Here is a 25,244-nt window from a genome sequence, read left to right as displayed (position 1 = left end):
GGCCCAGTTGGTGTCCATGTGCTGACTGCTGGGCTCCAAATAAAGCAGAGGGCAGCACATGATACCCAAGGTGCATGCCTTTTCAAACATGAATGCACGCATGAATGTCAACACAATGCTGCGACATTCTGAAGACAAGCTGTGTCTGTGTTTGATCCTAACTGAACGGTATCCAAAAACTGCATCACTCTGATCCCACTAATAATGATTTCATATACGCATCACTTTCTCTGACTCCCTATAAATAACCTCCCCATCAAGATGAAGGGGAAAAAAAACTGAATAATCAGGAAAAGCAAACACTCATGAAAGTGTACGTTTGAGTGAGTCCCGCGAGAGGAGAACATTTAACTATATTATTGCCAAATTCCCTCTGCTGCAACAGGTAGCATGTAAGTACAAAAACCTACATGCGTCACTGTTCAGCAGCAAACTTCACTCGTGTTTCCCAACCTGACAGAGTGCAAATTGTCAGAGATGAGAGATTGACAGTCTCAGTCCGCATACTGCCGCATCAAGTTTAAATCCGACACCTTTTGGAGACCCTTATCCCTGTAGAACCTCATTTATCTTTCACTGCCTGCTTAATCTCCCATAAATCCAAATGTAATCTTAGTCATCCTCAGTATCTGAGGCGAGCAGCATAGTGCATCCTCCGCCGTACCACAAAAACCTCTTCGTGTGATTTCATTAACTATTAATATATTCATTACATCTCTTGTTAAGACACTGTGCTTTAACATCATATACTTTCTGTACTGTTTTATATTATCAGAAAATGTACCTCACAGCTTGGCCTTTGCCTCGCTCAGTCTGAATAAGGAACAAGCAAACAGCACATTTACAGACCATCTGAAAGGCTTTAAGAAGAGGGTAAGGCAGTGAAACAAACAGCCAGTATCATTCAGACAACAGTACCCTCTTGTCTATAATTTCCACTTCTTCAGAACGACTGCTTCCTCTTCACAATATGTTACTCAACCTCCCACTAAACATTTGTTTTGCAACCTTGATGACACAGTTCAGCTGCATGTTTAAATATACCAACAATGTGTTTGATCATGTAACATAGCATTCTAAAGGCCCAATTAAGCCATCAGCAGGTTTAACAATCAACAGAGCTCATATCCGAGAGTAATAAAAATCGAAACTATCAGTAGAGAGCCTTAAATTAAGTTATTTATTATTTATTAGTTATGTTAACTGGTAAAAAAAATCTCTGCTTTATCCAGAGCATTTAGGTGTAGTCTATTTGAGACAACCTGCTTAACAAAAGCTGCAATGATCAAGCATAAAAATTAAAAAAAAAAAAAAAAAGAAAAGAAAAGAAAGAAGAATCTTTTTCAAGACCCTGGGTAAACACAAGTTGTTCTGTGTTATTAAAAGACAGTGCCACTGCAGTGGAAAATCCCTGACCATGTCCATTATCTATACATCATCTAAAGTCATTATCTGCTACGGTCATTAGCTTTATCATCGAGGAATTTCATTTAGCAGAGGCCTCCAGCAGCCTATCAGTAAACTGATTACAACAAAACTAGCAGATATCCCTGCTATCAGTCATGTATTGATCGCAATTCAGTGACGGCAGTAGAGGAAGGAAATGAGAAAACTGGAATCCAGGGCAAATTACTCACACAACAAAAAGTTAACGTACTTAAGAGATGCACAAGTCCTGATGCCCAGTTTTCATTATCCAGTGATAATAAACAGTCCTGTTTTCTTTAATTCCTTCACTTCCCATGAGAGTATGAAATCCACTGTCCAACACCAAAATCTCATTCACATTATCCATTTTAGTCAGCACTTTAAGATGGGTTAGGGTCCCAAATAATTAGGTCAAATGAAGAGGACATATTTCCGCACAGGGGTCAATGACTCATTTACCTCAGCTTTGTCTATCTGAACTGTTAAAACAAAAAGAAATGGTAGAAACACCATAATTCTTATCATAGAACAAAGCTATATTAGTCGTGGATGTGTCCACGGGGGGGGGGCGGGGGGTACAGTCTTCTCTGGAGTCATGTAACAAATACTCTGGGGATTAAAACGTTTCCTGACGAAAACTCACAAACAATACACTCTACCATTGTCTAGCTGAGCGAATGTATGACAAAGGACGAGCACAAGCACACACGCAACCAAAAGTGCGCACCCATCTTCTTCTTAGCTTAATCTGATTTAGAACGAAATTCGATCTGCACATTAAAACGGAAAAGACAGGTGCAAACCTGTCCCTGTATCATAGAAGAGGAAATCATGTGGAAAACATTTTCATGGCTCTGCAGCTCTGTGCTGGCTGGGCCTCCAGCTAAACACGGCAATGCCTCTACATCTAAATCCAACTACAGATGGCAATACACCAGTGTCTATATCCATGCTGCATAATATACATGTATATACAGGGCAGTGTCTGAATTATTTCCTTAGTCCTGAAATCCACAATCAAAAGCAATGAAGGCTGAAAAATTAAAGCTTCGTTTTACACATACAGAGATACTGTACAAATAAACAGAGGCAAACACAATAGACTGACACACTATGTCAACAGCAACACTCTGCTCTGTCTCCTGATTAATCACCAGTATAACAATAATCACCAAGGTGATCCTCCTGATATCTTCCATCCCTATTTTTTTTTTCAGTTTTATATGGACTCGATTTTTCTTTTTTCTGTTTTACTGTGACTGTGTCACAGTACTGTGTGCTGAGACGTGTATCTGTGTATGTAAGCAGCTCAGCACAGTTTAACAAAACAGTCTGTGCTCTAACGATCACCAATCAGTACACACACACCAGATTGTCTACACACACATTAAGTCATCAGCACACTATGATTTTGCACGCTTGCTCGGCCAGTCTCCCAGGCAGTTCTTCTAGCACCTTCTAACCCTCAACCTGTTGCTATAGAAGCACCTTATTTGGGAGCAACTGGTTGAACAAGGCCTGAGAATGAAGACTGCAGCCAAAATATGTCTCAGAGCAAGAGACATATTCACATATTCAATATGATAAAAGAGCAACACTAACCCTACAGTAGTTTGGATTTTCAGAGGATGCCATGAACATATATTATCATCTATAAAATTTTAATTCCTTTTAGATTTGGTATCATGACAAGACGTGTTAAACCCACCTCAAGTTTCTGTTGCTCTCGTTTCCTCTCTCCGTTGTTCTAACGGCTTCTCTCCATTATTTGAAAAGGAGCAACTGCCAAAAGCTTAACCACATCAGTTAACGACACTATTCTGATAGTGAAAAAAAACACAAACGCTTGACTCTTGTACTCTCATGATAAGGGAATAAACTGTGCTTCTCCAAAGTTAGAGGAGGGGACATGTACAGGAAGTCCAACACGGACAGCTCATTAAGTCATTTTCAGCGAGGTGAGGCAAATATTGATTTACCGTTGACTATAATTTAATGTTTAAGCTAAGGAAAAACTGTTTAAGCTAACAAACGCGTTGTTTGTGTTTGTAAATCCTTTAATGAAGCACTAATGTTGTCAGCTGACTGTTTGGAAACAAACATTTTCACAGTAAATTAGCTTAAGAAAATGTTTTGTTTTTTTTACAGCAGTGTTTAAAACTTTTGGAGGCTCGTATTAACGGTCGGCGTATCCTCCGCCACAGACCGGGTTCGGGGTCCTGAGGCTCCGGCTTTGTTACATAATTGTAGGAGCACACAGCGACAACTAAAATGCGACAACTAATCCTCTGCTAGATAGATGAGATAAGAAGTGGGACACGGAGTTTGTAACGGGCAGCTGTCTTACCGTACTTGTTGGGCTCCCTGTTGTACTCCAGGATAGGCACCACAGCGTCGGGGTCGTGCGGTGCGAACACAGAGTCCTCCCCCGCCTCTTTTTCCTCCACCGCACCGCTGCTGCTGCTGCTGCTGCCGCCACCGCCGCTGGTGTCCGTTGCCGGGTCAGAGACAACCGCGTCCGAGTGCTCCCTCTCCCCGGCGACCACCCCTCCTCCGTCAACCGGGACTACCACAAATCTTTCCCCCATGTCCCCCCTGCTTCTCCTGCCTTGTCTCGCTTTTGGGGAGGCAAAAAAAAAGAAACCTCACCGCACGACTTGCTCTCCCCAGCGGTTCACGCTCCGTGACAGCTAACACACGCACAACGCACAACGGGACACACAAACTCACGCGGTGATCAGAGGATTGATTACAGTACGCATGTGCCCGCCCTCGTCCTACGCTCATTGGTTGAGAGGGCCAAGGAGCGCTGTCAATCACCCGAAGGAGCAAACCGGAGTGGTTGAAATTTCTGAATTGTGGAATGAGCGAGTTCTAAAATTTGAACCAACTTAATCAAATCCTCTCCATAACTAATGCTTTTCTGTAATTTATAACAACATAAAACAGGTTCATACCATCCAGAAATCCCAGCTAATTTTAGCTATTAATAACAATAACTTTCTGAGTACTCTAAAACAGTCATATATAAGACTAAATGCAATTCAAAGAATTTTTATAATAGGTTTATCTCTTCATAATTCAAACTAAGGTAGGTCAAGTAGCAAAACAGTGCAGTTAAACAGAGTGTCCCTTATCACAGAGTATGTGAGAGAGTGCCAGTGGAGCACATGTTCTGTCTTATCTCACTAAACTCATTACAAGCTTCCTTAATTGTCTCAAAATGATGGAGTAATTAACACTCATTCGCTACATCCTCCACTATCAATAGCCTGCAATAGAAACGCAATAAATTGTTCTAATTTAAAAAGCAGTGATGGTTTAGTCATTTGCCAACAGCTCGCCATAATAACTTTGGTATGTTACAGCTTAGAATAAATGGTTTGTCAGTATCTCAGGGCAGGATGACCGCTTATTTTTCCAGGCAGATTCCAGCAGACTATGTGTCTCAGACTATCTCAAATCTCCCTGCTAACTGCTAACAAAAGGATCAAATCTGAGCACACTTGAAAGTATGGGGCGTTCCTCCAAATGTTTTCCAAAATATTAAAAAGCACCACAACAGGATATCTCTTGCATTTCAGCGTTTCCCATTTTTTTCCCCAGAATATCTGTTTTGATTCTGGATAGTTTAAATCAAATTTCCATCTCCGATGTCAGTGTCATAGAAAGCAGATGATCATCTGGTGCTGGAAATCCCAGATAAAGATCACCAACCCAATTTAATTAATTGTTCTTTGGGCAAAGACCCATCTGTTTGCCAAATTCATGGGGAATCCATTCACACGTCACTCCGACAGACAGAGGACTGCACACATTACCCATTCACTGAGATTATATAAGCAGCAGCCTTGTAAAAAGCAACAGGTTATTTTACCGAAGAACTGGAATGCACCTTAACAAAATGGTTTATGAGGCATGGAAAATCTTTACAGGATCTCGGGTCAGTGAACACTCATAGTTGTGTGCAGTTGTCATGGGCAGGGCCAGAGGGGTACCCAAGGATGTCACAGGCCCCTCCTACCAGACTCAGGAGGTGTATCATGCGTAGATTGCTGAAGGGGTCTACCGGCTGCAAGCCCAGGTTCCTTAAATAATGTGACTGTTCACGTGTTGGGAAGTTAATCAATCATTTATCAAAGAGACATCAAACAACTACATACAACAACACAACCCCGTTATTTGTGGTTCCTTTTGTGTCTCTATCTGTATCCACAATCCCAGCATGAATGTACAAACAGCAGCTCTTTACTGATATAGTTTCATTTTACAGTAAAGAAAGTTTTTCACTTGTCATTAATTTAGTTTAGTGAATGACTGTGCCGCCCTTCTTTAAAGCTTTGCCCCCCTACTGTGTCCCAACCCCCCGAGTTTGCCCCATTTTCTGAACCCAGCCCAGATTGTTGTGTATCTCAGCTGGTACATAAACAATGTCAAACAGTCATTAAATTGTCATTTACTTTTCAGCCATCCAAAATTCCTTAGGAGAGAATATTTTGGAAGAACTCCAGGAGACCACTCAGACAGTAATTGCTTGAAGGGTGTTACGTGGACATCTAAAATAGACAGCTGGCAGGACAGTTGGATGACCGAGGACTGGGAGGGTAAGAAGGGGTGGAGTGGTTTTAGTTTATATAAGTAGTTGAAGTCAGTTCAGTTCAGTTTCTGATTAAAATGACAGACAAGTCACCGGAAAGTGCCTTACCACACAAAGTGCAGTTTGCAAATAATTTTCCAAATGAAGGTCTGTGCACTTCATTTATTTGTGTAATGTATTTTCATGCTTCTGTGTGCGGATAATCTTGCCTTTTTCAGTCTGACTGGATGAAAGCATAAAGAGTGGATGCAGCACAAGCAGGGTGTGACACTAAAAATACTTGGCTGACAGAGTAACTTGTAATCCTTCATGTCCATGTTGTTTTACTCATCCGGAGCCAAACTCATCACCTCGGTTCAGAATGATTTGCAGGCTGGACAAAATGAAATGCAGATTACTTTTTTTTTAAGCTGGGTGAGAACAGATGTGGCCTTTACAGCACAGCCACAGCTGCAAGCGTTCAGGGCGACAAATGACAGCCTTCATCTTCTGATCTCTGTCTATCGTAAAAGGAATAATGGACATCCAGTTCTTCAAATAAAAATTATATAAAAATATAAAACTGTACAAGAATAATATAACACTATGTCATCATAATATTGTCATAGTATTGTGACATCAAACTGTTTTCTAACAGTAAATGAAAAACTTGGCCTGATGATTCTCTTACATGGCATGAATGTATAACAGGGGAAAACAACTTTTATTTACTATTTTGACTTAAAAAGACAAAAATTATTTTTTAATTCCATCTAACTCTCCACCTACCTTTTTGTCTTTTCCTGGCAGAAAGGAGCTTCCGCAGAATTCTCTATAGCAACATGTCATTATTATTGCATTCATTGAACATATTTACATTTCTTTGTTTCTTTCCTTTTCTAAATGAAATAACACTTTTGTACATTTACGCAGACACGTCAACAATGAAAAGAGCCACATGATATTGACACTGTGATTTGATTTGGTCTGTGTGAGATCTGTGAGACCTTTCCCTGACAAAGAGGGACAAAAAGGGTCAGGTTTGTGCAGCTGAGTTTAACATGCATGATTACTCTTGACTCAGTAGAAATATGGATCATCAGTCTACAAACAGTCTCCTCTCATCCCTCTGTGTAGTCATGGACATTGTCCTCCGGGAGGAAACTGAATAAACTGGCTGCAGAGGTGGATTTGTTGTCAGGGAGTCTGCCTGAGTGAGACATGTTTTTTAGATTTAGCTTCTTCTTTTCACTGATGAGATTGTGACACAGTTGACTGTGTGGTACTGTTCACTGTCACTGTCCTTTGATCCTGGCTGAGAATACCATCTAAGATTTAACAGATCCAGAAGTTATCTTTGCAGTTCTACCAAGTTTTTTTTCTCATTGCTGTATCACTGTAGTGTCTTTACTCGAGTTCAGAAAATCACAGCTCAGCCAATAATCAGAAATTACTCTCTCATACAAACTGCTCCTGTTAACATCTCTCATCTCTTCACAGCATTTACACTGAGTCCTCCTTGATAAAGTTTTCTTCACGGCAGCAATCACAGTCGTTTACTGTAAGGCAGCTGCTCACTGGCCCCCTGAAGACTGCTTCAGCTGTGTTGGTGAAATTACTGGATCCAGCGATGCGTGCCTGGAGTGGATGTGGGTCAGCACTATAGGATGAAAGGAAGCTTTTATTCTGACATGGGTCCCCCACTGCTGTGTCATTGTGCTCTCCTTGTCATAACAGACAGTGGTGGGTCATCAGCAGCACATCCTCGGCTCTGTAGTCTGAACAGATCTCTCGGGGGAACATGATGTAAGAGGAGCTGAGGCCCAGCTGCCACACCTACATGTGCTCAGAGCCTCAATACCCAAGACTCAAACAGCTTAACGCTGTAACTTTAAATTTCAGAACTCAAATACCTCTGCTTTCACACTAATCAGTGAAAGATTTATAAAATCATACAAGCTAACACTGCACACAGGCTGCTGAATTTTTTTTTCTTTGTAAAATCAAGAACATGTTTTTTCCTGTCAGGTAAAAACTGAAATGTAATAGATTTCATTTCCTTTATTAGATGTTTCCAAATCTGATTACGATGAACTAGAAAATGTATTGATACGAAATCATTTTAACCCCATTTTAACCCCATCTATTTAATATTTATAAGCAGTATGTAAACAAAAATGGGTTAAGACACTGTAATGAAGTTGTGAACATTTAAATCATTTATTCAGGTGTTGTGAACAATTATAACTCATCTTCTGAGGCTCCTGTAACAAGAGTAGATAATAAACGTTTGATCATATAACACTAGCCTTTTGTAATAATATAAAATGTAATTTTATGTGAGTATGAAATAGGGAGTATTTGTGTTATTTCCCTATTTAATATGTTCTTCACTCTTATTGACACCTACTCACTGTAGAAGACCGTGAGATGCAGCTGTAAGCTCCTGCACAAATCTAATAAATGGACACTGAGTAAAGACTTTGGCAATGAACGATTTGTTGGTTGTTTGATTAGTTGACTGACAGACAGATAATTGGCAACTAGGCTGATTAATCGTGTCAATGATTTTTGGAGCAAAAATTGTGAAAAAAAAGCTGAACATTTTTCAGCTTCTCATATGAGAACAATTGAATCTGTTATAAACCATTTCTAAAACTACATATGAAAGCCACATGGGAGAGGGGTCATGTCATGTCATGTCATGCCATCATCTGGTTACAGGCCCAGGTCGCAGGGGGAGACTGCCGCCCAGTGGGAGGTGGTGCCACCCTGTGGGGCTCAAGCCCACAGCCCTGAGAGATCGAATCTCGTGCTCTACCAACTGAGCTAACCGGGCTGTGTGGGGGGAGGGGGGGGGGGGGGTGAATAATGATGATTATTATAAAGCTTATTTGTCTAAGGTTTAACTTTGACTAGTTGGATAAATAGATAATTTATTTTTCTTTTTAAATGTACTGTGTGTAAAAATAGTTTGGAAAACCATGACTCTGAAAACCATACAACACATTGTGTGTAGCAGCAATGATCATGAGTCAAAGGTCTGGTGGAAAACATTGCCCACAGGGGATGACTGACTGTAGCTGAGAGGTGGTGATTATGGAAGATAAGAGACGTTAACGGGGCTTGTTTTTTTCTGGCACTCAATGTGTAACGAGGTCCCACGGGCTGCACCATTCATATGGGACAGGCATGTGTGCGAGGGAGGGGGTGGGGTGTTTGTGTGTGCAACAGACAGAGAATATGAGTACACTTTACATCTTTACAAGTCACATTATGTGTGACTGTAACGGTGTGTACAGTGTGTGCAGGGGAATCACAGCTGAGTGAGTGTGCACAGCCAGGCAGCTAAAAATGTTAAAGATGACAGATCTGTCAACATGCAGACAAAATAGACGTAGACTTGATTCATCGGCTGTGTGGTTTGGTTTGGATTCAGCTCTGAATGCATTCCCTGGATTTATTTTTACAGCCTTAATAAACATTTGATTTACAAGCGATCATTAGACCTTTCACAAGTCTGCTGTTCGGACATGTCATCGTTGGGGGTCCAACACCATCCATCCTCTCATGTTTTTGTTGTGGCTTTTATTAAATATTATTCTTTTTCTGCCAACAAAGGTGATTGTTTGGTTTAAATGTCAGAGGTGTAGACGTCAGATTTTCAGGGTGTGTGTTCATACTCAATCCCAAAAAAAAAAAAAAAAAGAAATGACCCAGGATAACCACAGGGGGGCACTGTCAAGACAAACAAACATATCTGTGTTCACAACTCATTCCACAATAGTTTAGTCCTCATATCAAGCTGCATCTACTGATATTATTCTGTTCATAATTGTTTTCCCCACAAATTCCTGGATTATATGAAAAGTTTTTTGATTTCATTGGTTTGTCAGTTTGTTTCTGTCAGAACTATTAGACTCAGTAAATTGCATTAAAATCAAAATCTAATGTGGCGTGTGCTCTCAGGGAAAGATATTATAGATATTATCAGCACATTTTAGATGCCACAGCAACTTGTAGTAGTAGTAGGTACTTGTTATCTGGGTATTTAAGTATCAGATGAAATGAGACCAGCTAAAATCCTTCCTCTGGCTCTGAGATGTATTAGGTGATTCAAATTTCTCTCTCGTGTTTGTCCAGGAATCCCTGTCCCTTTGCCTCTGTCCCTCACTCTGCCCCTATTCTGTGTCTCGGTTTTGCAGGACCTGTCCTCCTGACGTTAAGTCTCAGCTGCTGCCTGGGCAGGGGAGTTTTTTTTGGGAAGTCGACAAAGAGGAATGGGATGATTGGCATTCCAGCGGGGACACACACCAACGTGTACGTGCGTGTACATCCGGATGTACACACACACACACACACACACTTGCTGGATGGGGGGCAGGCTTATTATTATGGTATGCTCAGTTTATCTCTTATCCATGCTCCTGCTTGGTAAATGAATTCAGCGAAGTGATGGGATTGACATGAAGTCCTGGTCACTGGTTACAGTGTCCTCACAGGGCAGCAGTTTTCCTTGTATGGAAATGATCTTTATATGCGGAGCAGGAAAACGTATTCTTGAATATTTTCATCTTGAGCTTTGTGCAATTTTATATCGGGAAAGAAAACACAACAAAAGTAATTCATGCTTATCATAGCATGGTCTACATGGTCTAAACCACCTTTGGTCTTCGCTCCCGAGGAACATAAAGTTGGGTCCTTTCATATGATACATTTTAATTTTGTCTTAATTTAAAAATGTTGAGTGCAGATTTAAAATACCAGAGTTTTAAAGTAAAAATGTCCTTGAGCAAAGGCCTTGACTCGTATGACCATCAAACCGTTCAATGAAGCCACTGCAACACACTGGAATGGCTTTCACACACTGTTTGTGGAGGCTTTTATGCCATAGCTCTCACTGAAGTTGTGTTACGGATGTCGGCCATTCCACCCGAGATTGTGCAGCCAATCTGCACTCTAACAGTGGAAACAGATGACATTTGAATGAATAAATAAGTAAATAAAAACACAACAGAAACACGAGCCAGTGCTTTGTCTGATATACACACGGCACATGAACACATTCAGGAGAAAGGAGAAATTACTTTTCACTCTCAGTCCCTTCAAAAATGTTTTAGTATTAATGTACAATTACATGTCAGCATGTGCTCCTACAGTGTCTGTGTTAAAATTAAACTCATCATTTGTGTGAAAAGGTCAACAGTTCTGGGTTTAGTGGCTGTGAAAGGGAGCAGGTTACCAGAGGTCTGTGGTGGCCCCTCCTGGCAGATGCAGGAAACATCTGTATCCTTTGCCTAAAGCCCCACTGCACAACATGAACAGGAGAGAGTGGTAATAATAGATGGCTACAACTAACAGTTATTTTCATTATTGGTTTAAATGCTGATATATATTCTTTCTTTCTTTCTTTCTTTCTTTCTTTCTTTCTTTTTCTTTTCTTTCTATTTATTTATTTATTTATTTATTTTGATGAATTATTTCATGAATGTAATATCATAAAATTAGAAAATGATCATCACAGATTCGAAGATGAAGTCTACAAACTGCTTTTTTCTTTGACCAAGACCAGTAAAATTATTTTTTATGTTCATAAACAACCGATCAATCAGTCATTAATGACTACTTGTCATGACTTCATTCTTCTTTGATTTAAATCTCCAATAAATTAATACCTTTATTATTATTAAGAGCAGTAGTATGTGATATCCTTATAATATTTATAAAATCTGATATTATTTTCCTAATTTGGCCTGGTATCCGTGAGGTGTCTCGGGTTGTCATGGTGATGCACTGACGTGTCGGTGGCTCCTATAAAAGCAGATTCCTGCGTTCTGGTTCCAACGCAGGAATCTGCGCCTGAGCGCACCTGAGCGCTGACTGACAGGAGCTGAACTCTTGACCAGTGAAACTCTTCACCTGAGACCAAGTGTTTGTTGGAAGGAGTAAACTCGTAATACTGGAAACTTCTCTGATGCACTGCTGACATCTGGAAGTGAGAAAAGCAGCTGTTGCAGCGAGGAGAACGTGGCCTCACCTGGTTTCCTCCGTGAGAAACACCTGCTGACCATCGGTATCTTCAGTCTGCTGGATGACCACCATGGTAAAACTCACAGTAGATCACTGATGAGTGAAACTACTTTGCTCTAAATCATTTTTTTAAAATAAATTAGATAATAATCACAATCATATTTAGAAATACATACATGGATTATTTTAGTTATATTATTTGGTGGAAAATTTCCCCCAGAGCAGCATCATAATATTACACCTGCATTAAAGTTTTTATTTCGGTGTAAAATTATCACAGATAATTGATTTTATCCTGAGTTTGCACGTGAGAGGCGAAAAAGTCTGAATATTCACGCAATGATGGAGGAAAACTTTTTATTTTGAGGGGGGCAGAGACGTCGACTTTAACATTGAAAGTATAGGACAAAGATGGCGACTGGGCCATTTTTCATAAAATGCTAAAAGCTGGTCTGTGGAACGCGCCATGGAGACGACGTCAGGTGCTGGAACGAGCCACTGACCGGCGTCTGACGTCAGTGTGGTCAACCTGGGCTCGTTCTCTGTGCGTTAGACTGGAAGCTGGAGCTGTTAGAGCATCAGGTCCATCAGACCGTGTGTGAATGAGCTGAGGCACCGGTAGATCAGAGGTGTTGAAGTCAGAGGCAGGTTTATCACAGGAGTCTGACAATAAGCTTCATAACTGTACATATCCTCCAGGATTAGAATCAACAAGATCAAAATAATCTGAAATAAGTTTGTTTATTTTTTTTTTTACAATAAGTCATGCTTGATTTTGTTCTGTGTGAAATGACATGAATTGTAATGGCAGGACCATGATCAGATGCATCTCCCCTGTGTACCGCTCTGAGAGCACCGAGCTGACAAACCGCTGGAGAGTGAGCGACTACACAGCATGGACATGTCCTCATGTCAGTCCTCTGTCAGTTTACCAAAGAGTCTGTAAAGTGGAAAGATGGAAACCTGGGAGCCAGGATGTGTTTCCTCTTAACAGATGGGTGAGTTGTCCTTTACAGACAATCTGAGAGTTGAATGTGTCGTGTTGATGGTGTAGTAGCTCCTTCTAAATACCACAGTATGGATCGGCAATGACATGAACGTGATCCCAATTATTACAAACACCTGAAAGTATGAACTGTTTCCTTCCTTATCAGCTGTTGGTCTTAAAGAGAGAGAAGTGGAGAGAGAGAAGGACACAGTATGCACTGTGAACTCGCTCATTTAAAAAGGTAAATATACATATTTCTTTTATTTAATCATTAAAAATCTGACAATGATCAATATTTCTTCTCTGCCTGTTTTCTGGAATTATTAACGGTGATTGCCTCTGGTCTGTCCTTTGTCTTTTTACAGAAAAGGAAACAGCGTGCACTAAGAACCATCTCATTTACAACAAAAGACAAGAGAATAATCAATAGGTTTAAAGTTTATGTCATTGCAAATGAAACAAGGAAGAAAAGAGACCAGAGGAGACAAGAGAGACTTGATGCACTGTGAACCATCTCATTAACAAAGATAAGTATCTGTAATGATCAGAATTCATACAGTGATCAAATGTTCTTCTGGTTGTTGAAGCTGCTTATTAATTTTATCTCCACCTGTTTGTTCTTCATCTACAGAGAGAAGAGAATTCTCACACTGTATAAAAGATAAGTATAGATTTATTACCAGAGTTTCATCCGTTTTTCTTCTGTGTAACTTATGGATGAAGTTATTAACTGTTAATCTGTCCTTTGTCTGTTAGAGAGAGAGAATAGGAGTGAAGAGGAGGAGCGGAGACGAAATGAGACAGAACGTACTGTGAACTCTCCTATTAACAAAAGTAAAAAATAATATATACATAAAAATAAATGTAAAAATTTATTTTCTGTTAATATCAGAGTTTCTGTTATCAGTAGTTGTTCTCTCTGCATCTTTGCTGAGGTTAAAACTGTTATTAACCTTATTTGTAATTTGTGTTTCATAAAGAAAGGAGGATTGGAGTGGAGGGGAAAAGCAGACAGCATGTTCTGTGAACTCTCCTCTTCAAAAAGACAGGTAGACATTTATTTCATGTTATTATCACAGTCGGTTTACTGATCAATGTTTCATCTGTTCACCAGGTTGTTGAGCTTATTAACTGTTACTCCTTCTTGTCTGTCTTCGTCTAGTCCCAGTGAGGACAAACAGCTCCAGATGTGTCCTCATGAACAGCAGCAGCATCACAGACACACAGACAGGAAGTGGAGCAGCTGGCGCAGAAGTAACAGTGTAATCCTCAACGTTGATAAAACGAAGGAGATGATTGTGGACTTCCGGAAGAACCAGCCCTGTCTGACAACACCATGTCTCTGGTGAAACGAGCACAGCAGCGTTTGCACTTCCTCCGCAGGACAAAAAGATCCCCGCAACAACATCACCAGAGACAACTCACACCCACATCATAGACTGTTCTCCCTCCTGGCCTCTGGAAAGAGGTACCACAGCATCAGAAGCAGAACAACCAGGTTCCGCAACTCCTTCATTCCACAGGCAATCAGACTGTTGAATGCTCTGTAGCCTTTCAACAGGACACTGACTTCCGTTGTTACATCTTTTTACTTTTTTTATATTGTAATACTTAAATGTAATGGAAGCTTTCTGTGTAAACTCATGATGAACATCCTTTGTATTTTTCTTCCACCTGTGTCTCTGTCACCTTTTGTCTGTCGTAAACCAGTTTTCACTTGAAGTTACACTGTGTGTTTGTATTGTTCAGTACTTAAAGCATAAAGGTTTAATGTTACAACTCAGTGTGACACCTGATGTTAGTGGATAGCAGAACATTTCTATAGAGGTTTGGGGATGTTTAGTTAGTGATGAAGTGGGTTTAAAAAGTACAAGTCTGCACTAACTGTAAATTCAACATCAGTCGTCCATTATGGTCTCCATGTTTCCACAGTCTTCAGTAAAAATAGTGGAAATAATTTTACATTTTATAATTTTACATTTTTCATATTGAGAAAATAAAGTTTCTTTTATAGTGGAGAAACAGTGGCTGTGAATTCACAGTTTGTATCTTCAGACAAAGTCCTGCTGTAATGATTTATAAAGCAACATCTAAATGTCATCACTGACTTACTGCAGTCTGGTCTTATACAGACTTTATTTTCATGGTGGTATGATGGAGAAGGCAGGGACTGAACCCAGAGACACTTAAAGGAGAATCATGTTCTCACTGAGCACAGAGAACACTTCTCAGCCTCTGCTCCAGTTAAGGTGGAGGTGAACACAGTTTTAAAAGTTTTTTGGATAAAACACAGAGCAGTTTTAAATGGAGCTGTTTGCTCACACCTCCCTGTTGTGTTGTTGTTCTGTTATCAGGGAGTGAAATCTCTGTTTCTATCAGTTTTGAAACTGCTGTACAGGTGGAGATATAAAATCCCTCAAAGAAATTTATCACCACTGTTGATCAGTCTCGTTGTTGACAGGATTCGAACCTGTGAGGGGAGACCCCAATGGATTTCAAGTCCATCGCCTTAACCACTCGGCCACAACAACTTCATAGGGAAGCATCAAACCTGTAACAGTGTGAAACACCAGTATATTCAGAGGACGCTCTACACTACAGTCTGGTCTCACACAGAGAAAAGCACAGTGATGCCAGATATTGTCACTGAGCTTTAATCCACTGCAGCAAGAGGCCGTATGACAGCACAACTCCTGAACATCAGCTGCTCCTGGGAAACAACCAGAGAGCGTCTGTCACGAAATATTCAAGTTCTAAAAGTGTATTTTATTAGAGTGAAAGCTGGAACCTCCTTTGTCTGTGATCAACAACATATCAGTCAGAGTCCGTCACCTTAGCCACTTGGCCATAACAACCTCTGGGACTCTTGAATAGATTCCCACCCAGGAACAATTCAGACAAAAAGGTGACACCCTCGTTGTCGGCAGGATTCGAACCTGCGCGGGGAGACCCCAATGGATTTCTAGTCCATCGCCTTAACCACTCGGCCACGACAACCTGACAGCTACTGGCTCCACAACAAAAGCACCTGCTAATAAAATGGTGAGAGTCTGAGCAGGAGTCTTGATATTTGTCACAGCATAAAACAGATCAATCAATCAAAAAAATATTGACTAGTGCATTACACTGTCACTAACACACTAACACTAACAGGATTAGTTTACTTTTACAATCGGCATTTTCTAGTGTAATGACAATGTGAAAAGAACGTGTGAGCCAAGGCTCAGGCTTGCTTCAGCTGCCGGGCATTGGTCTAATTATAAACTCACTCAGGACAAATGTGTTTACTGTTACATCTTTCCATGATACAGCAGTGGAACAACTCTGCTGTTTTTCTGATTCATCGTCATGTGACACGGGATTTCAAACAGGATGAGAGATCATTCAAACATACGTGACATTTCCATACCCAGGTCACACTGAGGGATTCACACAGAGGCTTAAATGAATGGGAGTTAATCATCTATTGATGATAGCAGATGGATGATTAGAGCAAAGTCACAACTGGAAACAGAAGTGGAGAGATAAACTTAGAAAGTATGGTGGGAAGGAGGATGCCAGTTTGCGAGCCATGCTATGTGTGAGAAACTAATTTTGTGATCAGTGTTTTGATTGCTTTTATGTAAAACTGTATGATAATGCACGAGAGTCAGTCACCTGACGTGAGTCCAGTGGATCAGGTGTCTGACTTAACTGAAAACCAGACTGAAGGCAAAAGTTACTGCAGAGATGACTGCAATACGCCATATTAAAGTTTGTCTTCATGTGTTAAATTACCTTTGGCCACCTAAAATTGTAAGACTGTTTATAAAGAAGGCAACAATTCTTCTTCAAAGCACATACTTGGCACATGTCCACCAGAAATAGACAGCATCAACTGATATTCTGAGCGCCCCCAAACAATTACCCAAGAAACCACAAGGTGGCGACAACTCACCATCTATCCTAAGGACTTCTTGTTTGAAGCTTGAAGACATTTCACCTCTCATCCGAGAAGCTTCTTTGAACTCATCCCTGTCCCACCTAGTGGGAGGTAGGTCTGGGAGCAATGAGAAGTTGCACAGACAAGTCACCATCTAAGTTCCCAGGCTTTTTATTCAGGCCCACAAATCTCTCTCTCTCTTACAAGCTGCACTTGTTTTCTATTCGTTGCAGCAATGTCAAAATATCAACATGATTTTCACATTTTTTCTCTGCTTTGGCACATGAACATTTTGCAGGTTTCTCTTCACATAGGCATCTTTACGTTTAGACCATATATAAACAGTATTCTGATAGTTCTTTAATTTGTGTCCTGCTAAACACATGTAGAAACATTACATATGTTGAGCTGTCTTTTAGAACAACTTTTAATGGCTTTATATAAATGTAAACTAGTGTTGTGTTAGGTTCAGTACCGTCTTATAGTTGTAGCCTAACGTCAAGACCATCATTGCTATGGCAATAGCTATAGGAATGCTTGTTAGCCAATTCACATTGTCCTTTTGTCCTCTCCTCTAACTTTGTCCATTCGCTAATGCATGCATAGCTCTCATACTATCCCTCTTTTATAATGTGCACTGTAAAACATTGGTACACACCTATAAAAAAAGGCTTCTTAGACTGTGACGACAGTTGTTGGCTGGATTCTTTTTCCCCCACTCCAAAAACACGTATTTACCCTTCACACAAACCCACTTTCCCACTGCAGTATCAACCAGTTTCATTTGAAGTTCAATTCAAGTTTTCTGGCAAACAGGCAGCTGTTTAATACAGAAAGGTTTTAATCAAAATCAAATAAAAAAAAAACATACGATAGGATCAAAACAGTTCGATTTATTTGGCACTCTATGAAACCCTTTGGTGTGAGTGACATGGCTATGTTAGGAATGCGTGCATAAAAGGACAAAGCAGTTACAGTACATGTGCTGTTAATATTCTGTACATTCTGTTACGTGGTATGTAAAGAGAGGTTTCCAGGGACGACGCACCGTCAAGTGGTATCCTGGACTGTTTGTAAGGAAGGATCCGGAATCAGACTGTTTGCTCTGTAAGGCCTGTTGTCTGTCCAGCAAAAACATTCCCTCCAGGGGGACAAGCAGAGCATGCTGGGGGGGGGGGGGACAGCGGTTTACACCCAGCAGGGCGGATACAGAACATCCTGCATCCTGGATGCTTGCTGCTGCTAAACCTCAGCCACGGAGACCCAACATGGGATTACTGGCGACTCTCAAGGCTCCACATGCCCCCACGCCACCTCCCCTTCGCCCCAGCCAGGTTACATGTTTAGTTTGCTTTGGTGTGGTATATTAACTTCAACATCGAGATTAATGCTTTTTAAGTTATAAATGACCGGCTATGACAAGCATTGTTCATGAAAAACATTCACACAATATCACCTATTCCTGTTTAAAAGAATCTTTTTCTTGATTTTGTTATTTTCAAAATTGAAATATTGCAAACATTTCACGTAATACATTACTGAGAATACATGTGACTATATATATACTTCAAGTGACTATTATTAATCCAAGATCCTTATTGTGTAATTTACTCAAATGGAGTAAAAATTATATTTGTGCTAAAATCCTTTTTGGAAAATTCAAAGACACCTCTAGACTCCTGCGTAAGTGCCATTGTAAAAGAACGGCTTGTTCGTCACACAGTGACCTACGACCTCAGGTGTCCATCTCTGGACCTTGGGCTTGCCGTCCTGGCCTGGCCGGACAATGACGGTGCTTCTGGATGCGAGCGAAGGGTCTTCGTCGAAGAAATTGAAAGGTCGGAGGAAGAAACCCACTGCGTTGCCGGGCGTCGCCGTGTTGGGGATGTCCTCTGAGTGAGGCACATGCAGGAAGCCTACTGTCACCCAGGCAACCAGATCCTGCTCAGAGGAAAGCAAACACTGCGTTAGGATTTTTAGAATAGGACAAAAATATCAATATCAGTGCATCTGTTCTAATTTTCATGAGCATTGTGGACAAAGCTCCTGTCACCTGACTTCCATCTGGTAAGCACAATGTGGAAATGTGTCATATACATGAGCAGATGTAGAAATGTCTATATGAATGTTCACTTCTGTACCTGGTTGACTATGTCTTCGTTGTTGCGGATGTAGTCCTCAAAGGACACAACAGGTTCCCAGGGGTCGTTCTGGGTGTAAATGCTGCTGCTGCTGGCCTCACTATCTTTATGACGAGTCACAGCCAGAGGATACCTACAGAGAGACAGTACACTAATCAAAAAACTTATTCTACTATTTAACATGTTTAAGCTTAAATAGCCACATCCCTGTATTCCAAAGTCTGACAACACAATAAACCTATAAACTCAATTCTACCTCTCTTGATGATGAGGGCATGATGGTGTTGTATATTTTACCTAAGTCATGCATACATTATATATATATATATATATTTTTTTTCTATCAGCATCCATCAACAATTTTTATTACCTTGACCAACTGATGCCATTTTCCTCTCTCCAGCCTCTTGGAAGGACACCGTGTGCATGTGAGTTAAACTGAATACGGTAACCCCTCTGGTGCCCCCATTTATTTTTCTCATTAGGGTTGTAAAAGTGCACATAGCGGGGGAACTTTTTGCCAAAGCGGAAAGCAGCAGATCGCTCAGTCCTGTGCTCTGTCCTGTGCAGTTTGGACTGGACGATGAAATTATTCGGGCTCCAGGGATTTGTGAAGTTGACAAATTTCAGATCCATCGTCTCAAAGCTGTTCTCTCGACCTGCGTCACAGTGAGGGCAAAGAATTGACAGGAAAAGTTAGATGTCAAGGTCTAAACAGTCTGTTGAGACACAATTTACTTTTGCATCAGAAGTCTGCATTGTTAATTCTTCCAGTAGAGTTGGCCTGAATACACTTTAATAGTAGTAGAAGTGACAGGTTTTACAAGATGAAGTTATTGACTTCAGCATAGCACGTAGCCTTGATCACACATTTCAACAGAACAGTTGCACAAGCTTGATAGGTCAAGTCTCCTTTATGACAGGGTGAAGTCCAGAAAGTCATTTATCTGGACTGGCATCAATAAAAGACTCTGTGGAAGCTGAGTTCCTGAGTGCCCTTTCTTTCACCTCGTTTCACAGCTTCAAAATACACCTCATTTACATAATGTATAGAGACTGGTGTGAAGGGAATAATTACTCACCCCCCCAAACACACAATGGGGGAACGCTTATAATGCTTTGTCTTCACATGTAAAGTTTAAAAAAAAAAAAAAAAAAAAAAAAGGGATACTGTGGTTTTCCCAACCATCTCCACTGTTTCCCACACACATACCTCTACTCTGTCTCACACACACACACACACACACACATCCCCACACTGATCTCCACTGGAGTACAGCCTGTCTTGCACCCGTGGCTGTGTTGGGCACCACTCTGTCTCTGCACACCTCGGCCACTGCTCCACATACTCTGATAATACTGTCATGGGGAGGTGTGAGGAGGACGTTGTCAGTGTATGTAACACTAGAAAGAGAATAGTTTGGAAAGTTTCTTATGAAAATGAGTCAACAACACCTCAGATATGGAAAACCAAGTGTGGCTGATATGAGATAAGAAGAAGGCAGCTGTAGAGCTCAGGCCTGCAACAAACTAGGGAGGGAAGATGGGATAAACACAGGGTTTGGTGCAGCTGGACAGCACACCAGCCAGGCAAGGGGAGATGGAAACTGGTCATGTATAAAGGCCACGTGCTGTACTTTTTTGGTATAAGATGGGAAGGGCTAAATTTTAGATATGAGTAGAATCATCCCAAAAATAGCCAATGAAAGGAAAAAGGGATGTGGTCAGACATGCCCCTTGATCTGTAACACACTTACAATTTACAATATAAAAAGTGATGCACAGATGGTAAAAGTCAGTCATCTCCGCGGGACGGCTCGGGCTTTTGACTTCTGTATTGAAGAATAAAGCTCTATGGATTCAACTTCCCTGGTCTCTAGTGTTTAAGATGTGCCTCTTTGTGTTTTCTTTTAAAAGGAAGAGTTGAACACTTAGAAGTTTTTGGGAAGAAAATGACTTAGAAAATGAAGAGTAAAAGAGTAAGGTGTGGGGACTCGGCCGGACTTGGACTCAGCTTCAACTGGCCCTCAGCTGGGTCTACAGCCTTGCCAGAAAAATCAACATCATAGTCTCCTATGTGAGTAGTCTGACCCATTATACCCTCACTGCCCACCATAGCATGACCTCCAAAGGTCATGCTAATACCTAGTATAACAAAAAACTAGGTGACTGTACCAGAATACTCACCAGCAATATCAAGATCCACTTTGTAATGAACGAGGTGTGTGTGCAGGTTTCCCAGCACATAGTTGTACACCTTGGTGCCGTAGTGAAGTCCGTTAGGTGTAAAGAAAGTGGCGTGGATGTATCCAGTGGCACTGACCTTTACCTCCGCCACCCCATTCTGGTAGAAGAGGAAGTCCCAGATGTAATCATAGTTGTAAACTGTTGAGGTCGTCCGCATCACCAGCACGGTGTTTTCGACCCCTCCGTAGAAGTTGTAACCGCCCTGGAAGTTGGAGTTGAAATGTCTTCTCAGAGGCATAGCAGTGGTCATCTCAAAAATACAGAGTGCATTTTTGTGTTGCACAGGTTTGTCTGTGTCAAAGTAATGGTAAAGGTCAATAAAGGTGGCAATCTCTGGACAGTCAATTCCTGGTGCCAGCTCATAGGTTGAGCTCCCCATCGCCCAGCCAGCATCAATATACTTTGTTTGCATGGCAGCAGGGGTATCACCAGCATAGAAAGCAACAGCTTCTTGGAGGCTGATCTCATAGGCAATCCTTTCTCCGTTGAAACGCAGGTCAAACACTTGAAGCCCAGCTGATGAGCGGACTCTGTAGGCGAAAGACCATCCGGCATATTCAACAAAGTTGCGGTCAATGTAATAGCGAGGCCCCTGAGGTTCCACAAGCTTTGGTCCATGGATATTAGTGGGAGTCTTGCTGTGGCCCCGAGGGATGTAGGTGGAGTAGAGGTCATTGTCGTCATGACGGGGCAGTTTGACCTTCTCTACACCTCCTGATTCATATTTTTCTACCAGTTCCTCAACACTATCAAAGTACACGCTGTTGTACCAGACCTTTTCAACAGTCCACTTTTCTGGATCCAGGTCCTGATGATTGATCAGTACCTCAAACCCAACTGGGTGGATGAAATAACCTTCCACAAACTTCTGCAACATGATCCAGGTTCTTCTCTCACCTGGACCCAACCCACGGGGAGCTATGTCAGAGAACGTCAGGCAGCGGTCAGAGCAGTTAGTAAAGGAAAACCCTCCTGTGGTCTCAAATAGAAGCTTGTGAGCTTTAGTTGTGATCTTCTCGAGGATGCTATTGATATGATCATATTCTACAAGAGTAATAGGCCTTGACTCAAACTGTATGGGCCTATCCCCCTTGAAGGTTTTGACTTCATGAGAATTTGGGGATGGTAGAGGACTGACAATATACTCAGTTATGTTGGGTTTGGTCTGGTTTGCGAACTGGATGATCACACGGGCTTGACGTGGGGGTTTGGCCTGGCCACGGTCCAGAGCTCTCAGGGCTTCATGCTTCCTTGGCAAATGGAGTTCTATCAGGAGGATGCTGTTCCTTTTCAGAATCTTGCTACGAGCATCAGTAAGCTCCAGTTCTGGAATACCATGCAGGTAGGCCCGGACTGCTTTCAACTCACGAACTGTGAGGTCTGCAAACATAGGGGCGCCATGAAGAGCCCAGTCTCTTGACCTGGAAGCACTGCAACCAGCCAAACAGACCAGCAGCAGAAGGCAGAGAAGCCTCATGGCTGTAATATAATAAGAAAAGAATATCCAGCAGGAATTCAGTAAATGAAGGAGAAAAACTGTGAGTGAAAATGTTGAGTGAAATCACTTCATAATTTTTCATTCTTGAAAAGAGAAAGAAGAGCTTTGTTTCTACTTATACAAATGTAATTCAGACTCTTATCTCCAAACTTTTTTTTATGGTTATTCATATATTTTGTTTGTCACCCTCTTCTAATAAACTAAAGAATCAAAAGCTACAGCACTATCTTTCCTGTAGCCACTGCTACAACACATTCACAGTCAACACTGTGCCCCCCTCTGCTCTCTGTTCACCTTCCTGCACTTTTTATGCTGTGCACCTACAAAGTAAGCTTCACGCCTGTGTCATTCGTAAGATTCCCGTGAAGCTCTCAATAATTATTTGGCTTTCTGAACATTTATTTACAATTACATAATATAATTAATGTAATAATGGCACAATATATGATATACTGATTGATTTTAGATGATTTTAGAGAAGTTCAGTGCTTCCTTAAAAAAAACAAAAAACCTGCAGCTCTGTGTTAGAAATGAAGAACTAGACCAAGCTACTGTACCTGTATTGCAGTTGTCCTCTTTTTTTCAGGCGCTTTGAAAACCAAAGTTGATCAGTCCAGAGCTGCTTCAGGAATTGAAGAACATTCCTTTAATGCACTGTTCAGTGCTCTGCTGCTTATTTTTAACCGCCTACTTTGCAGTGACGGTGGCTGATTGGCCAACACTGGGTTGTAAATATGATGAAATATCAGGTGCTGTTTTTAGATAATTAATCATACTCTCTGCAAGTTTATTTACATTGCACAACAATAAAAGGAAAGTTCTTTAAACAAGGCACAATGCATTATGGAAAAAAAAACACATGGGAGTCATGGACAAATGCAAACAGAACAGCTTAAACACAGATTTAAAATTACTGTGAGTGAGAACAGAGCTCAGAAAAACTGAATGCTTCTATGTTTCATTTTAAGTGAATGGTTCATACTGTTGAACCTACTGAAGATAAAAACATGGAGAAGTTTGTACTGTTCTCACTCCGTGTGCTATACTTCTGGTATGTTTACAAAGTGAAACAGCCAGCCAAACTCCATTTCCAAGAGCCAGGAGTTGAGCGTCCTGCTCCTTTATTAACAATCTTCAAATACATCACATGAAAATTGCGAGTGAAACTGAAAAAGAAACAAAGAAAGCTTCAGCACAACATTCCAATGAAGCTTAGCTAGCGCTAACTATAACGCTACATTAACATACATTTACATATAAAGCTAGAAAATTAGCATTTCAATGCCCGTGAATGGCTAGTTAGCCGCTAATTAGCGCTCCGTTTTAACATGTGCATCTACAGAGAAAAGTCACTCGACTCCACTTTATCACGTTCACACTTATTCAATAATAAACACACTTACAGCCATGATTTCTGTCGGCAAAAGAAGAATATAGGACACCGGAATACACACATCGATGTTTTAGCGTTCTGAGCGCAGAGATCTCTCGTATCCCATAATGCATTTCGTATAACGTCCCCCTTTTCAAAATAAAAGCCCAAATTCAAGTACATGTAAAAATAACATCATTGAAAAAACTTTAACTACCATTCTAAATATTTGCCCTGAGAATTTATAATAAAACAACTTCTATCATAACATGAACTAGAGGGCAGAACAAGATTTTTTCTAAATCCTGCTGAGACATTAATTGTCTAATTTGCTAATATATTCTGAGAGTGGTGGTAGGCTGATTTTGTAATTGTCTTTATCAGGGTGTTTAAATTTAGGTCCATGACTACACCAAGATTTCTGGCTTGGTTTTAGTCAGTCTTAGTTCTTCATCATCATGAAGATCTTTGACGTTAGAGGTTGAAGCTGAGCACTAACTTAATTGTCATCTTTGGCCCTAAAAATAACAATTTCACTTTTACCTTCGTTTAAGTGGAGGAACTTCTGGGTGCTGGGGTCTGCTTGATTATTGTATTTTGTGATTTCCTATGATGTGAGCTGGCAGGAGCATGTAAAGAAAGTGGAGCCTTGGGGAACTCTCTGTGTCATTTTTTATGCTCAGATGTGTAATAAGTCCAAATCCTTCAAATATGATTCAAACCAGGTGATGAATATCTTCAGTTGCTTGTTGAAACTGCCTGTTAAAATGTCAAAAGTCATAGCAGTTTCTTTACTAATATTATACTTTACAAAGAGATTAATGGGCTTAATGTGGATTAATCCAATTAATGTCAGATACCATTAAGGTGCTATTAGTAACCTGCCCGCTCCCTGGACCTGGTCTCTAGAACACTGTTTCTCAATAATAATATAATAATTATTATATATATAATATAATTATATATAATAATTATATATAATAATAATAATAATTATTATTATTATTATTACTTAAAGTAAATAAATGTTTGAAACAAATGC

General features: G+C 40.7%; 2 protein-coding genes and 2 non-coding genes across 7 annotated transcripts in view; all 4 read right to left on the bottom strand.

Moving 5' to 3' along the window:
* slc12a7b (solute carrier family 12 member 7b) overlaps positions 1–4,068 on the bottom strand; it is a 51,608-nt gene extending 47,540 nt beyond the window's left edge. For 3 of the 4 annotated variants that reach the window (XM_041065925.1, XM_041065929.1, XM_041065930.1), the window contains exon 1: positions 3,776–4,067. In XM_041065925.1, the coding sequence (XP_040921859.1) occupies positions 3,776–4,016 (241 nt within the window). In that variant the 5' untranslated portion in view covers positions 4,017–4,067. Of the gene's footprint in view, positions 1–3,775 lie in introns of all 4 variants that reach the window. The other variant, XM_041065927.1, reaches the window with a different exon arrangement.
* Positions 4,069–15,471: 11,403 nt separating this feature from the next.
* Positions 15,472–15,553, bottom strand: trnas-uga. Its single transcript has one exon. It is a non-coding gene; the product is annotated as a tRNA-Ser (tRNA).
* A 384-nt stretch (positions 15,554–15,937) lies between these two features.
* Positions 15,938–16,019, bottom strand: trnas-aga. The gene has a single exon. It is a non-coding gene; the product is annotated as a tRNA-Ser (tRNA).
* A 2,596-nt stretch (positions 16,020–18,615) lies between these two features.
* aoc1 (amine oxidase copper containing 1) lies at positions 18,616–22,830 on the bottom strand. Its single transcript, XM_041066062.1, has 4 exons — positions 21,273–22,830; positions 19,456–19,744; positions 19,086–19,218; positions 18,616–18,885 (listed from the first exon to the last, which is right to left on the bottom strand). Exons 1-4 carry the CDS (start codon positions 22,807–22,809, stop codon positions 18,616–18,618), a joined length of 2,229 nt encoding a protein of 742 aa, XP_040921996.1. The 5' UTR covers positions 22,810–22,830.
* Positions 22,831–25,244: the final 2,414 nt, after the last annotated feature.

The sequence above is a fragment of the Toxotes jaculatrix genome, chromosome 20 (assembly GCF_017976425.1).
Source record: "Toxotes jaculatrix isolate fToxJac2 chromosome 20, fToxJac2.pri, whole genome shotgun sequence".
Classification (NCBI taxonomy): Eukaryota; Metazoa; Chordata; class Actinopteri; family Toxotidae; genus Toxotes; species Toxotes jaculatrix.
Note: the sequence above shows the minus strand (reverse complement) of the source record. Positions and strands in the feature narration are given on the sequence as shown.

Excerpts from the sequence above, each read along its gene's own strand:
- aoc1 (XM_041066062.1), bottom strand. The coding sequence starts at position 22,809 with ATGAGGCTTCTCTGCCTTCTGCTGCTGGTCTGTTTGGCTGGTTGCAGT. Across the intron at positions 19,219-19,455 it reads AATGGCATCAGTTGGTCAAG|GTATCCTCTGGCTGTGACTC; the intron begins GTAATAAAAATT and ends GTCTCTCTGTAG. Across the intron at positions 18,886-19,085 it reads ACGAAGACATAGTCAACCAG|GATCTGGTTGCCTGGGTGAC; the intron begins GTACAGAAGTGA and ends TCCTCTGAGCAG.